At 37.1% G+C, this 15,229-nt stretch overlaps 1 protein-coding gene across 1 annotated transcript in view; it reads left to right on the top strand.

The window, feature by feature from the left end:
* Positions 1 to 15,229, top strand: part of ETS1 (ETS proto-oncogene 1, transcription factor) — a 196,788-nt gene that overhangs the window by 8,194 nt on the left and 173,365 nt on the right. The window contains exon 2 of the mRNA XM_069080275.1: positions 10,795 to 10,880. Within this exon, the coding sequence (XP_068936376.1) occupies positions 10,806 to 10,880 (75 nt within the window). The 5' untranslated portion in view covers positions 10,795 to 10,805. The remainder of the gene's footprint in view (positions 1 to 10,794; positions 10,881 to 15,229) is intronic.

The raw sequence follows: 15,229 nt of genomic DNA, 5'->3' as shown, positions 1-15,229 counted from the left end.
ATTTTTTCATCAAAGTGGGGTGGCAGTTTCAACTTGTAATGGTTAACATGAAACTCAAGAGGTGGAACAGCATGGTGCCAGCACAAAGGTTCAAACCATAACCTTGCTTTTCATTATCTGTGTAACCTTAAGAAAGTCACTTGCCTTCTCTGGGTCTCAGTTTCCCTCTCTGTAAGAAGGGGAGAGGAATGACTTCTGAAGGCTCTTCTGGCTCTAAATCAGTGAACATGTGACAGTAAAATAAATGAATCTCTATTCTGAGAATAAGAATATAAGAAAATGGGGAGGACCCAGGAAGTTAGGTACTTTTTGTTCCAAGATCTTCATTTATGCCAGTTAGAGTGACATTTTCCATATTTTTTTTTTGAATGGTTTTGTCAAGGTCTCTCAGTACATGCACAGCTTCTTGGTAGTGTCTGCAGTCTCCTTAAGGGCTGGGGCCATATCTAAATTTGGCATTGAATACCACACCCTAAACACACTAAAAGCCTGAAAATAACAATTATTTAAATTCTCATGCTCTCTGGGGATTTTTTCTGGCTGCAACTATTATATGGCATTTTCGGTCTTAAAGTTTATCTTTTTACTTAGAATTGATCAAGAACCTAAACTAGGGTCATTGTAGATAATCTTCATGATTATGAAAAATGGTCAAATGATCCTTAACCACCCCTTAAAGTTAAATGCATTCATCTACTCATTAAAAAAAATGCTGAGTTTTTACTATGTGCTTTGTGCTGTGATGATGAGGCCCAGTATGAATCTTCCCCAGAGCTATCAGAAAGACTTTAGGGATTATATTTGAACAGTAGACTGTGAAGTCACTTTTGCTAATTGATAGAAATCCACTTTTAACCTGTTGCTGTTTAGAAGCGGTTATGTATTTAAGGCTGGGGGATTTAATAAATCAGGTACAGTGTTCCATCCTATGGATACAAAAAAAAAAATAATAAAAAAAACCTTCACACATTTCCTGTCCTCAAGATGCTTCCATTCTCCTGGGGGGAGGGGTTGGGGAGAAGAAGTATAACAAGAAAATATGATTTTTAGAAGATATAGTGTGATGTTGACAAAAAAGGAAATCTAGACAGAGTGCTCAAAGAAAATTGAAGGAATTAAGACCACTTTCATTTGGAGAGATCAGCAAAGATTTCATGGAGGAAAGAACCCCTGAGCTGAGTCTTGAAGGAAGGAAGGATTTAGCAGGAAGAGATAAGAATGGAGTACATTCCAGGCAAGAGCTCAGAGGGAGGGCAAGGAGAAGGTAAGCAGTCTAGATTAGCTAGATGAAATAAATTGCTGATTTCAGGATAGCTTTCAGTGCTTAGGACTGGAATCCTTGCCTACATCCTTGATGGTTTCATGATCAAGACAAATATTTTCTCATATGATCTGGTACTTCCCTTTTGTATTTAATTGATGTTGGTGTGAAATGTAGACTTTGATTTCCTAAAAGTAATTTCCAGATTCCAGTATAATTCAAGGGAAAGGGGGAAGATTTAGTCACAAGTTAAGAAGAAATAAAAAAAGGAATATTTTTGGAGGCCTTTTCCTAGGGGATTGTGGTCAAACCAACAGAAGATATCTAAATAGATTCCAAGCCTCTCATATCAAATCTTAACACCATAGAATCTTAGAATAAGAAAAGACTTTAAAAAAATATGCTATAACTATGTACTTTATACATCTCATGTCTACAGTATTCTTGACAAGTTGTTGTCCAGATGTGTCTCTATACCTTTACTAATGGAGAATTCATTACTTTGTGAAGTAGATTATTCATTTTCAGGTGGCTTTAATTATTAGGAAGTTAATTCTTCCTTCTGTTGGGTAAAACCTGCTTCCTTAAAACCTCAAATGCTTTTTTTGAAGGAAATATTATAGTATTAGGCAAGGCATCAAAAAGTGTAACAGCATGTCATGAAAGGGACTGGATCTCTAAATTTCAGCTTTAAATTTCGAACATTCCAATACTCTCACATCATTCTATTCCCCCAGGGGAAACTTGTAGTATTAGGATAAGTACCAATTGAGCTTAAAATTTAATTGGCACTGGGTGGACACCATCATGTATACAATGGCAAATTTGACATTAGAAAATATTATATATAATTAGAGGATGAAGTTACTTAGAGTCTAGGAAAATTACATGATGTTTAAGCCACTTGTTCAAATAGGGATTGGTGGTGGTCATGAAGAGAAGAGTAAAAGTGGGGAGAAGTAAAGCTAAGAAATTAATTAGTCAAATGGTCCATTCAAAAATAGACTTCAAATAGATAGATTTCCCTCTCAAATGAGAGTAAGGAAAAACCCACTTGCCCTTCCACCTACTGAAAAGTTACCACTTGGTGACCTCTTGTGAAGAGAGATCAAGGGTCAGAGGTATCTAGTTCAATCCATTTCCTAGCTTCATTTCCCAGCAATGGCTCCTTGGCTACTTACGTGGTGTGTACCATGTAATTACTGGTAAAATGGGGTCAAAGGAAGGGAGCATTGATAGAGTACAAGGTTACTTTGCATGAAGTTGATTGACTTATTTTTTTTGTAATAACATTGTTAGTACAGTAGAACCAAATCCCACTGTCAAGTTGCCAAACATTGGTAACAATGTTCGGCTGTTTGCCCATTTGTAATGTTTAGGACATTGGAACAAACTGTTCACTCTTCACTTAAAATCATTTTTTTCCCAGAACCAATTAAAAATATTAATTGTGGATATACTTAAAACACCCATCACAAATTTCACTCAATGTTTTTAGTAAGCTTTCATAAAACCAACTTCAAAGTTACACGTTGCATGCACTCATTCATATATGTCCACTTCTCTTTGTCCAAGAGACAACTTCCCCTTCTCAGTTTACTTGGATGCTTACATATGTTGCTATTTCTTCATGCTTCCAATGTCTTTTTCACACATGGTTTCATCCAGCCAACTACTTGCTGACTTAGAAAAAAAAAATTCAAATAGCATATGAAAGGAAATAAAATTATATCCCCTTTTACTTTGCTATAAAGACCAATTCTAGCTAATTACATAGCTAACAGAAGTGGATACTTACTAACTGGACAAGTCACAACTTCTCTGATACTTTTGTTTGTAAAATGAAATAATAATAGTCCCCTCCTTGTAGAGTTACAATAAAGGTCAAATGAAATAATGAAATGGAAAGCACTTTGCAAAGCTTAAAACATTATATATCAAATTATTATTTCTGTTATTATTCATAGAAAGAGTACTGGCCCTAGGGCCAAAGAACCAGGGTTCAAATTCCATCTCTGCTACTGGGACCTGGGAATAATATTAACGGGTGACATTTTATATAGTGTTTTAATGTCACAGTGCTTAATCTTGTGAGATTGGTGAGATTCCCAAAGATTACATAAATTGCCCAGGGTTGAACAGATAAAAAGCTTCAGAGTGGAATTTGAACCCAGGTCTTGCCTAACTTCAGGTCCAATACTCATTCCCCTAAAAGAGGCTTCTTGTCATGTCACTTTCTGGAGATCATTTTCCTCATCTGTAAAATAAAAGCTTCAATTCCAAATAAGTGAATAAGATGTCTCTGCTAGATTTGTGCTCACTGAGTTTTTAGCAATGGCAAAGGTACTTCCATTTTAGACTAGGTTCCTTGGGTGAGGTGTTGGTCTTAGGGACCGTGTTGTTTCCTTTCTATATCCCAGGCTGAAGCAAGCAACTTTCTTGGAATCTTTGCTTAAATTGCTCATTGGAATTTCAAATTACAGGAGATTAGGAGGAAACATAATTATATACCTATCTGAATTTTGCAGCTTTTAGGAGAGAATGAGATACATCTGCATTTTCCACCAGTCTTTTCAGTTTCTTATACATCCCATATTATATTTTTACATTAAAGTATCAAAGGGCTATTATAAGTAGTTCATTCATTAATTAACCTACAAATGGTTATTGAGCAATTGCTATGTTCATGACCCATAATCGACACATTTGCATTATTGGTGAGCTAGCAAAAGTGACTGATATATTAGCATTTTAAAATATGATGTATTTTTTTTTACCTGTTAGCATACCTAAGATGCATTAGGAATGGTTGCCAAGAACTTATATCACAGAATGGACATCCTTGAACTAATGGGAAAATAAATACCAACAAACAGGTGTTAGAGCTCCCAGAACTGATGTGAATTGACCTTCAGTTCTTATCAACGACTTAGTCCTTTTGGGGGGTAGGAAGACCAGGACTTCCTCTCTTTCCAATCCTCCCAACCCTCCTAACTTTGGCTTCAAGGTCCTTTACACATTCATCCTTACAATAAGTTTCCTGATGAGAAATGGGCGAAAGGTTAAACAATTGGCTGAGCCTGACATCACCCATCTGAAGGTGAATGTAAAACACAAGACAGGGGAAGCTAGTGACCAAATACTTTCCAAATGAGAAAACTGAGTCATGGACAAGAATCTAAAGTATCTTTGCTAGAACTAGATTTAGGACATTAGGGGCTGCATATTCACTATGTCAACAGGGAATTTATTATTTGATCTCTTACTCTCAGCTAAGCACTACAAAGGTCTTGGTGTCATTACTCTGAGAGATGTGGTTGGATGGTAAGAATCCTAGAGTGGGGACCATTCAGACTCCGAGGTGGTCTGGCTCTGCCTGAGATTTACCTTGAGCAGATGCGGAGCTTTGTCAGACTCTTCACCTACACAATGGAGATATAGATAGTCCTTGCTCTGCCTACCTTGAAAAGCTGTTGGGCATTGAAAGACATGTATATAAACTCACTTTGGAAACTGTATAATTTTACAAAATATTAAAATATGGTCACATTAGAAATGAATAAGCATAAGATGCTATTATTTGAAGGAGATTTACATCTGGGTCTGTAAACATTCAGCTCCTTTGACTATTCTAGACAATCTGATGGAGGTCCACTTGGTGTGACCTTCCATATTTGTACCACAGGATTTATGTTCAATTATGTAATGACACGTAAGCATTGCTGCATGTCCTGAATGTTGTTATGTGTTGCCACTTGAGTGAAATTAGCCTTGTCCTTCATGATACCTCAATAACAAGTACCTATACTGCTGTTATACCTAGGCAAATCTGATGGTTTCCAGTCCAGGGTCATAGACACATGATTTCTAGATTTTAAACACTTTGAGAGTAGAGAGCCAGGAAAGGCAGAAGAACTGGGTTCATCTCTGCCACTTCCTGCCTGGATGATGTTGGGTAAATCACTTCCCCTCTCTCAGGTTCAATTTTCTCATCTATAGAGTCAGACTAGATGAGCTCTGAGGTTCCTCCCAGCTCTAACATTCGGTGATTCTATTGCTCTGAGAAAAATGCATTTAGATAATAGTCCTATCATTTTCAGGTGGGATTCACTTTTTCTTCATGAGCCAAGAACATTTTGAATGCCCCTGTTGCTTGCTTCTGCAAGGGTATTCATGGCCTGTGGCAGCTGGCCTGTGTCACAATCTACAGATGGTGAAAGGGTGTGCTTTTTTTCAAAAAATAATAAAGCGGTAATCCATTTCTGTCCCAGAGTTATTTCCTGAGATGAGAGCCCTTGAGAGCTCTGGCAACTCCCTCTTTTGAGTTTCCTCCCTGGGCAAAGGGCTTTTCCTCAAGGGATATGTCACTCATATAGAATATAGTTTCAAGAACCCAGTACAGCACGGAATGCACCATATGTTGGGCCTGGGGTTTCCTCCCTCACACTGTCAGTTGGAAAAAGAAAACATATTTCTTCCAAACATTTTTCTAAGTACATTTCCATGAGGGGGAGTGCAGTCTGGCAGGCAGACCAAGGGTCCTGAGGCCATGAAATGGGCATCCAAATATGGCTGCAAGTAAGGCCCTTTCTTCCAGGGTGCACTGGAGAGGAGAAAGGTCACTTTTTGTTGATAGGAGCCTGAGAAGGATTGGACTAGCATGATGAATGCATGACATGTGATTGTAGATTCTTCTCTAGCCCCTGCTGACTTAAGGGTCTGTGGGTTCTTTCATTGGAGGTGGTTATAGGGAGGGTTGAGCTAACTCCACAATGTAGGGTGAAAAAACAAAACTCCATAGTTTTCAAGTCTCTGAAAAGTAATTTCTTGTATCACTCCTTTGGATAGCTAACAGTACAAACTACTTTATGGAAAACTAGCCAATTATCATCCGCTCAAACTGGGTTCGAAAGTTCATTACAGTGGTCTCCATGTACTACAACTGACCTTGCTAATTCTATAGCAATAGGCATCTGGTGGTGCAGTGGATAGGGTACTGAGTGCAAATCAGGCACTTATCAGCTATGACCTGAACAAGTCACTTAACTCTGCCTCAGTTTCCTCAACTGGGGATAGTAATAGCACCTACCCTTCAGGGTTATTATGAAGATTAAATGAAATATTTGGGGGAGGCAGGAAGGACTTTGCACAGTGCCTGGCACATGTTGCTATATAATGCTTATTCCCTTCCCCATAGCCCAAACAAGGATAGATAAAAATCTTAGAAGTGGCCAAAAGGTGATGAGCAGATTATGACTCCCTACTTTTTATGGCATAGTAGTAAGGACATTGGATTTAAAGTCAGACGACCTGGATTCGAATCAGAGCTTTCCACTTACTAACTTGGACAAGTGATTTTGGACAAGTCATTTTCCTTAGGTCTACTCAGTTTCTTCACCTGAAGGATGAAAGAGTTTGATTAGATGGTCTGTATACTTCCTTCTAGCTCTGAATCTTATGATTTTATGATGAAAATAGGGAATATACCAACTAGAAGGGGTCTTTTGAGGTCATAAAGTTTCTCCCTGCATCATGAGGCAGGAACAAATCTAGACCATTCATAAATTTCAATAAAAGATTATCAAACTCTTCCTCAGCATATCATTCTAATTATTTGCTACCATGTAGTAGAATTTTAAAAAATTGAAATCATAAGAAAATGAAGCTGGCATCATACATTCAGTAATAAATTAAAAAAAAGAATTTTCTTTCCCGGATATGTTCTCAATTTCTCAGGTGATCTAATCCAATCTACCAAACCTTGTACATCAACATCTTCAGCACTATGAAATATAGGTGTCATGTAGTGCAACTGAGTATTCCTCTCAACTCTATCAATATAGCACATTTCTTTCAAATTCCTTAACAATTTGGTGACTTTTACTGCTACCATTTTATTTCAAGCTGGCAAGTGGAAAAAATAAGTTTTATGTAGTGAAAAAGATCATTGGTTTCTGGAGTGAGCAGATCTGGGTTCAAATTTCAGTCTTGTCACTAGCAATGTAGCATTGGACAGTTTGTCAAAGAGAAGGAGGAGGACAAAGAAAGAGAGGAAGAGGAGGAAGAACATGAGGAGGAAGAGGAAAAGAGAATAACAATTACAAGGAGAAGGGTGAAAAGGTGAAAAGGAAGATGGAAAAGGAAGAGAAAACAAGAAGTAGAAGAAGGAGAGGGGAAAGGGATGATATTTATTTTACTTAAAGGTTTTCAAAGTGCTTTATTATTTTTTCCATCCTTTTTAAAAACATAAATGATTTTTTTTCAATGAACAAAAATCTATTTTCTTTCTCTCCCACATCCCTTGCCCCTCACTGAAAAAAGAAAGTAGAGAAAAGCAAATCCTTGCAACAAAAATGCAGCCAAGCAAAACAAATCTCTGCATTGGCCATTTTCAAGAATTGTATGTCCTAATGCCCAGAGTCCATCACTTCTCTATCAGGATGTAAGCAGTATGTTTCATCATGAATCCTTTGGAATTGTGGTTGATCACTATTTTGATCAGAGTTCCTAAGTCTTTCAAAGTTATTTATCTTTACACTATTATTGTTATTAAATAAATTGTACTCCCAGTTCATCTCACCTCACTATACCTCAGTTCATATAAATCTTTCCAGGTTTCTCTGAAATCCTGCTTTCCATCATTTCTTACCGTACAATAGTATTCTATCACATTTACACATATACCTTAACTTATTTAGTCATTCACCAGTTGATGGGAGTTTCCAGTTCATTGCCACCACAGAAAGACCTGCATTCAAAATTTTTGTGCATGAATTCATTTCCTCTTTCTTTAACCTCTTTGAGGATATAGACCTAGTAGTGCTTTGCAAAGTGCTTTACATACTTGAAACCTATATCAACCCTATGTGTTAGGTACCATAGTACTATTATTACCATTTTACAGAGAAGTATACTGAGGCTTAGAGAGGTTATCTGACTTGCCCATAGTTGCACAGCTAGTAAATACCAGAGAGACATTTTGAGCATGTTTCCTCATTTGTAAAATGAGGATATCATTTGTACTTCTTATCTCACATGGGTGGTGAGAGAATCCTGTGATAGAAGGAATACAAAGTATTTTTCAGCTTTCTATATACCTATCAGCTATCATTATATGTTGTCAAATACAATCAATAACCTTTACATGTTAAAATGAAACACCAGAAAAGATAGATTGATAGCTGCCAACCAAGTGGTTAATATGAAAGAGTTATGAAGGGGCAGCTAGGTGGCATAGTGAATAGAACACCAGCCCTGAAGCCAAGAGGACCAGAGTTCAAATCCGGCCTCAGACACTTGACACACTCACTAGCCATGTGACTTTGGGCAAGTCAACCCCAATTGCCTTCCAAAAAAAAACAAAGAGTTATCAAGTCAGTTCAATAAGTATTTTTTAAGTGCCTGTGTGCTAAGTTCTGGGGGTGGGGGGGGGCGGGGAAGGCAAAGGATAGTCCCTACTCTCTAGGAGAAGTTCACAATCTAATGGATGGAGACAACCATGTGCAAACAAGATACATTTAAGATAAATTGGTGATACTTGGCCATATGCAAACAACCACGTACAAATAAAATATAAACAAGATAAATTGGAGATAATAGATAGAGAAAAGGCATTAAAGGAAATCAGGAAAGGTTTCTCATAGAGTGGTTGAATTTTGATTTTAACTAATGTTTATAATAATGAAACTGAAGGATGCTGCATCATCAAAGAAACACATATTAAGTGCCTTACTAAGGCAGGAAAGTGAGCTAATAATGCATTTTAGGAAGAAACAACAGCAATGATTGAAACAAATGAAAAAGGTTTTTCTTATTAATCCTCAATAAATAATTAAATCAACCAGAATGCCTCATTCCCTATGCATGACAGCTAATCAGATTTTTTTAAAAGAAAGAAAACTTCTTAGATAATAACCGTTCCTTAGTATTCTTACCCTCTCTTTTCTCCCCCATAGCAAAAAATCTCTAACTCTTCAAACAGGGGTCCCTCTCTGCTTCCCTGGGGCTTGCCTTGGCTTTAGATCCCAACTTGAATTCTATCTCCTTCCTAGATAGGGCTTCTCTGTTTTCTACCAGCTTTAGGGGGTCATTCCTTCTCCCAAGCCCTGTAGCACTTGTCTGTAGGCTTCATTGGGCAGTACCTTGGGTTACCCTTTTATGTTTGTGTATTCTCAGTAACTAGTAAATGATCTCATGTACATTTCAACACGTCAGATCTGCCAACCATCAATATAGGTACTTCCTCTGACTCACCCATCCATCACCTTATTACAGACTTAGAGATGGCTGGTATCTTGGAGGCCATTAACTCTAATCTCTTCATTTCAAAGAAGATACCCCAAAACCAAACAGATTAAATGTTTTGCTGGAAGCTCCATAAGAAATAGAAAGAATTTGAACCCAACTTTTCTGACTACAAATCCAGCATTCATTTCACAATCTCATTCCTCATCCTGTTGGAGAAACTACCTCCACCAATGCAAACTGGTAACCTGTTTACAATGTATACTCTCGGATAGTTACGTGGAAGCATGGAGAGCTTAAGTGATTTGCACATGGTCACATGGTATATCAGAGGCAAAACTTGAACCCAGGTGTTCCTGATTCCAAGACTGGCATCCTACACATTATGCAGAACCATTCAGTCTCTTATCTGAAAGCTCTTCCTGAGGTCTCACTAAGAGAACCCCACTAACCTTGCACATGAAAGGTACTTTATAAATGTTTACTAAACTAAATGGAATTGAAAACTTTGCCTCTCCAAATGGTCTGAGGTTCCTAGAAGATAGACTGTATTTTATATCTTTTTGTGTGTGTACCCAGTACTCAGGATAGTGGCTTGTATTTTATAAATGCTCAGTAATTGTTTATTGATAATCAGAATGTAGTTTCATATAGGATAAAAAGTCTATGGACAGGGGTGAGGCTAGGTGGTGCAGTGAATAGAGCACCGGCCCTGGAGTCAGGAGGACCTGAGTTCAAATCCAGCCTCAGATACTTAACACAAAACTAGTCATGTGACCTTGGGCAAGTCACTTAACCCCAACTGCCCTACATTCCCCTCCCCCCCAAAGTCTATGGACTCAGGTAGCTGTGAGAAGCCTAGGAGGCACAGTCTGGATTCAGGAAGACCTGAGTTTAAATGTAACCACAGACATTTACTAAATGTGTGACCCCGGATAAGTCATTTAACTTCTGTCTGCCTCAGTTTCCTCAAATGTAAAATAGAGATGATAATGGCACCTATCTCACAGAATTATCATGAGGATCCAATGAGATGATATTTCTAAAGCACTAAGCACAGAGTCTGGCACCTAGTAGGCACTTAATAAATCTTTATTCCCATTTGAGTCCATTGTGTGGATAAGTTGCTAAATAACTCTGACCCTCAGTTTCCTCATATGTAAAATGAAAGGACTTAAAGCTAGATATCTCTACCATCCTTTCAGTGCTGAATATTAAGAACTGAAGTTGAGAGCTCCCAGTACACACATCTACAAGTGCATGTTCAAAAGATTCTCTCTCCCATGCAGGGCTTGCCAAGATGATGAGTTACTATGTGGATTCAACAGCCAGCGGCCCTGCCTCCTACTCTGTTCCTGCTCGTCCAGGAGGACTGGTAAGTTGTATTCTCTTCCTTTCCCTCATTTTCCATCTGGGCCCAGAGACTCCTTGCTACAGAGCTCAACTTTGAATAGAGAGGTCAGAAACTGACTGGCCTAATCATTTAAATTCACCATTTCAGTTTCTTTACCAAGAAAACCCTGTGGACAATAGGCTCCAGAGGGTCACAAAGAGTCAGACATGACTGAAGGGCTCAGCAACAATTATTTAAACCTAAACTCAATTGTCAATGAAGTGAGTGAGTTCAGAAATTCCTTTTAGAAGCAGCACCGTGGACAGAGGGCTCTACCTGTAGTTAGGTAGAACTGAGTTCAAATGTGACCTCCAGTTCTTATTAGTTGTATGATCTAGGGCAAGTCATTTAACCTTCTCTGTCTCAGTTTCCTTATGTGTAAAATGAGGATGATAATAGAACCTACCTCCCAGGGTTGTTGTGAGAATAAGATGAAATAGCCGATATTTATGAAGGGCTTTGTAAACTTTAAGGGACTGTGTAAATGCTAGTTAGCTCTCATTATTTTGGAACAGTTAAGATGTAGTATTTATCCTTCCTTGGATAAATGCACAAAATGAAAATTCTATTCTCTGATTTTTGCTTCAGAAGACCACAGAATATGTGGGTTTAACAGAATTTACTCTAAACACATTTTCCTATGGAAAGTTAGTATCTTCTGATCAGTTGAACCTGGGTTGGCTTTTCAGGGATTGAGTTGCCTAAATCCTAAACATTCAAATATCCACAACATTCTAAAATTAGTGAACCTAACCAGAGAAAGATTTTTTCTTTTTTAAAATGCTAGTCTCCTTATTTTTCCACTTAATAGTATTTTTTCCAATTACATGTGAAGAGAGTTTTCAACATTCACATTTATAAGATTTTGAGTTCCAAATTTTTTCCCTCCTTTAATTCCCACCTCCCTCCTCAAGATGGCAAGCAATCTGATATAAACTATACAAGTACAATCATATTAAACACATTTCCACATTAGTCATGTTGTGAAAGAAGAATTAGAACAAAAGAGAAAAAACCATGACAAAGAAAAAAAAAGAGAAAATAGTATGCTTTGATCATCATACTCCATAGTTCTTTCTCTGGTTGTGGATAGTATTTTCCATCATGAGTCTTTTGGAATTGTCTTAGATCATAGTATAGTTGAGAAGAGCTAATTGGTCATGCACAAGATGCTGTAATTGCATACAGGATTTAGAGAAAGATTTTCTGTGAAAAGCTCTAGATTCCTGGAATGATAGGAATGCTGAAACAGACAAAGAAAACTTTTAGCATCATGACCCCTATTTACAGGTAAAACTTAAGCCATTGGCATGCAAATTGTCTGGGATTTTGTTGGGAGAATTCATGCATCTGGCCAAGAATTGACCTATAAAGACCTTTTCAGACCTGAGGATTTTTACTCCATTGATTATACACACCAGTCAGTCAACAAATATTTATTAATCATTTACTACATGCTAGGCTCCATGTTAAGCACTGGGGATATAAAGAAAGGTGAAAAACAGTCCCTACTCTCAAGGAGCTCACAGTCTACGGAGGGAGACAAATACAAACAACTCTGTACAACCAATATATATATTTACACAGGAGAAACAAGAGATTATCAAGAGAGGGAAACACTGGTATTAACAGGGGTGGGGAGAAGCTCTTGTAGAGGGGGGATTTTAGTTGGGACTTGAGGGAAGCCAGGGAAACCAAAGGTAGAGATGAGGGGGGAGAGTTCTATGAATGGGAGACAGCTAGTGAAAATGCCCAGAGTTTGACAGACTAAGTCAGTTTGACTATTATAAATACCCAAATTAACTACAAAGGATGTATGAAGGGAGAAGTTATTTACATCCAGAGAAAGAACTGATAAACAGAAGTATATAGAATGATTTTTACACACACACACGCATTTGTGTCTAAGAATAGCTATCTCTGGGAAGGGGTGGGGGAGAAGGGATAAAGGAAAAAAAAGAAATTTAGATGATAATTTTATTATATATTTAAAAGGAATAGCAAGTTGTACATAATAGATTTGCAGTTTCATGTGCAATAATCTTTTTTAAAAAATATACTCTCTGGGCGGCTAGGTGGCTAAGTGAATAGAGCACCATCCCTGGAGTCAGGAGGACTTGAGTTCAAATTTGATCTCAGACACTTCACACACACACACACACACACACACACACACACAACTAGCTGTGTGACTTTGGGCAAGTCACTTAACCCCAATTGCCCTACCTTCCCCCTCCAAAAAGCAAATATATATATATACTTTTATGGAAATCCTTGTTTTATTCCATAAATTAAAAATTAAATAAAAAAATTTTTTTTAAAAAGAAAGAAAATACCCAGAACCTGGAGATGTAGTCATAGATATGCATACATCTCTCACAAAGCTCTCCAAGAGAGGTTACAGAGAGGTTCCCTCTATCTGTTACATCTTATTCTAGTAAATTATTCCTTATATCTAATCTAAATCAAATCTCTCATTATAGATTCAGAGATTAAAGTTTTTATTGGTGGATTCTTCAACTTCCTCTGGAATTGAAAAGGCAGAATTTGTTTTTAAACAAATGAATCAAATCTCTTGTTTTTGCCTTGGTACTCTATATTATTTTGTGATTTTTGACAATAGAACTCTTAAATGAATCCTTGCCTCCTAGAGTTATCTACACTTAAGGATCAAAAGTGTACATATTTGTTTGTGGTAGCAGGAGCAGGAGAGAATTGTGGATCAAAAGCTGTTCTAAGTTCAAGGGGAAGGATGCATTTAGGGAGGGTTAATAAATCCCTTCTCACTGGTTGTTCTGCAACTTTTTCTCCCACCTTCCCAAAGCTGTTCCTGTTCTCACACAGACACCACTCACCCCCTAAACAAATTAAAACAGTTGTGCCATACCTTTGATCAGAAAAGTGTCAAAATAAGCTCAGCCAAGAAGTCATTCAAGTTGGCTTAATAGAAAGTTGCAAAGGGATTTTTAGATGGGTAAGGTCACTCTGTGAACCTCAGGAAAATTACTAGGAAAAAGCTAATTTCTGCTTTTTATAGAGATTATCTTCTTAGGTCACAAAATTATTCTGAATAGGGAGAAAGGTCCTTTGGGATGTAAATGTAGAGATGTATTAAAATAAATATATAATTGTGTTTTCATTGCCAAATTTAATTCAACAAAGAATTTATAGCATATATTCCTAATATGGCACTGGTCATGTCTCCATCAGCATGGCAACCCAATTTAATGAGCCCTAGATCTTCACTTTCAAAATATATCACCAGGATCTGTATTTTTCTTTGCTTCATTTTATACATTGAGGTCAAGAAGTCCTACTTCCAAGTATGTCAAATAAAGTGACATTTTATACCTAGTGTATTCTGATCCAGTACCAAGGATACAAGAAACCCCTACAATATCTATGTAATATATTTAAAAATCATATCAGTTAATATTAAATGTTATGTTAATGACAAATATATGACCTCTTTCCTCTACTTCCTATATCCCAATATACACATGGATTTGAGAATGGTTTGATCAGGTTTTCACTGGCAATTTCATCCAAATAAAGCTATTGGAGTGGGGAAAAAAAAGGACAATTAAAAAAGAGATCCTGACCAACATAAGCCATTTTGTTTTCTTTAGTTAAATTCAAAGTTCTAGTGGTTTAGATAAAAAGATTAGGTATCAAAAGCAATGCCTCTTCTAATTATAACATTCTCTGACTGTCTTGAAATATATTTCCATACTTCTATTCATTTAATCTTTCATTGGACCTCAGTTTCTCCATCACTGAAAGATCTTAGTCAATTCTTTAGCACCATCAAGGATGCAGAATGGTTAAAAAAAATTGAAAAAGGTCTATTCCCTTATCCTGACTCACTCTAGAAAACATTCACCTAATGTGAGTTCAAGTTCAATAAACCAAAACCATCAAAATAGATAAACGTCTAACTTTAGGCTTAGAAGGAATAAACATTCAAATGATTTATAATTTAGGGATGAGATATAAACTCAGGGACAATAGCATTAGCCAATTGGTTGAGAGGGATAATTGAAAGCAAAACTCACAATCTCAATCCCAAATCCAGGGTTTCATGCAGGGGTCTACCAAGACTTTCTCCACTTTCCCTGGACCTGCAGAGAAAACTGTAAAGCCCATAAACTTTGCCTTCTCAAATTTTGAATTCAAATACTCATACTTAATCAAATGTAGGAAACTCAGCTAGTGTTTCTTTGGCTCTGACATCACAATAATAATGATGATGAAAATAAGTGTTTGTGTCTGTACCCCATTGAAAGAGTAGAATGAGATAGTAATAATTATGTTTTCTACCCTTCATAAAC

This window comes from Petaurus breviceps, unplaced genomic scaffold (genome assembly GCF_028583685.1).
Source record: "Petaurus breviceps papuanus isolate PSGF00001 unplaced genomic scaffold, PetGlider_PUasm1.0 91133, whole genome shotgun sequence".
In the NCBI taxonomy this organism is placed as follows: Eukaryota; Metazoa; Chordata; class Mammalia; order Diprotodontia; family Petauridae; genus Petaurus; species Petaurus breviceps.
This window is presented reverse-complemented; position numbering and strand designations above follow the sequence as displayed.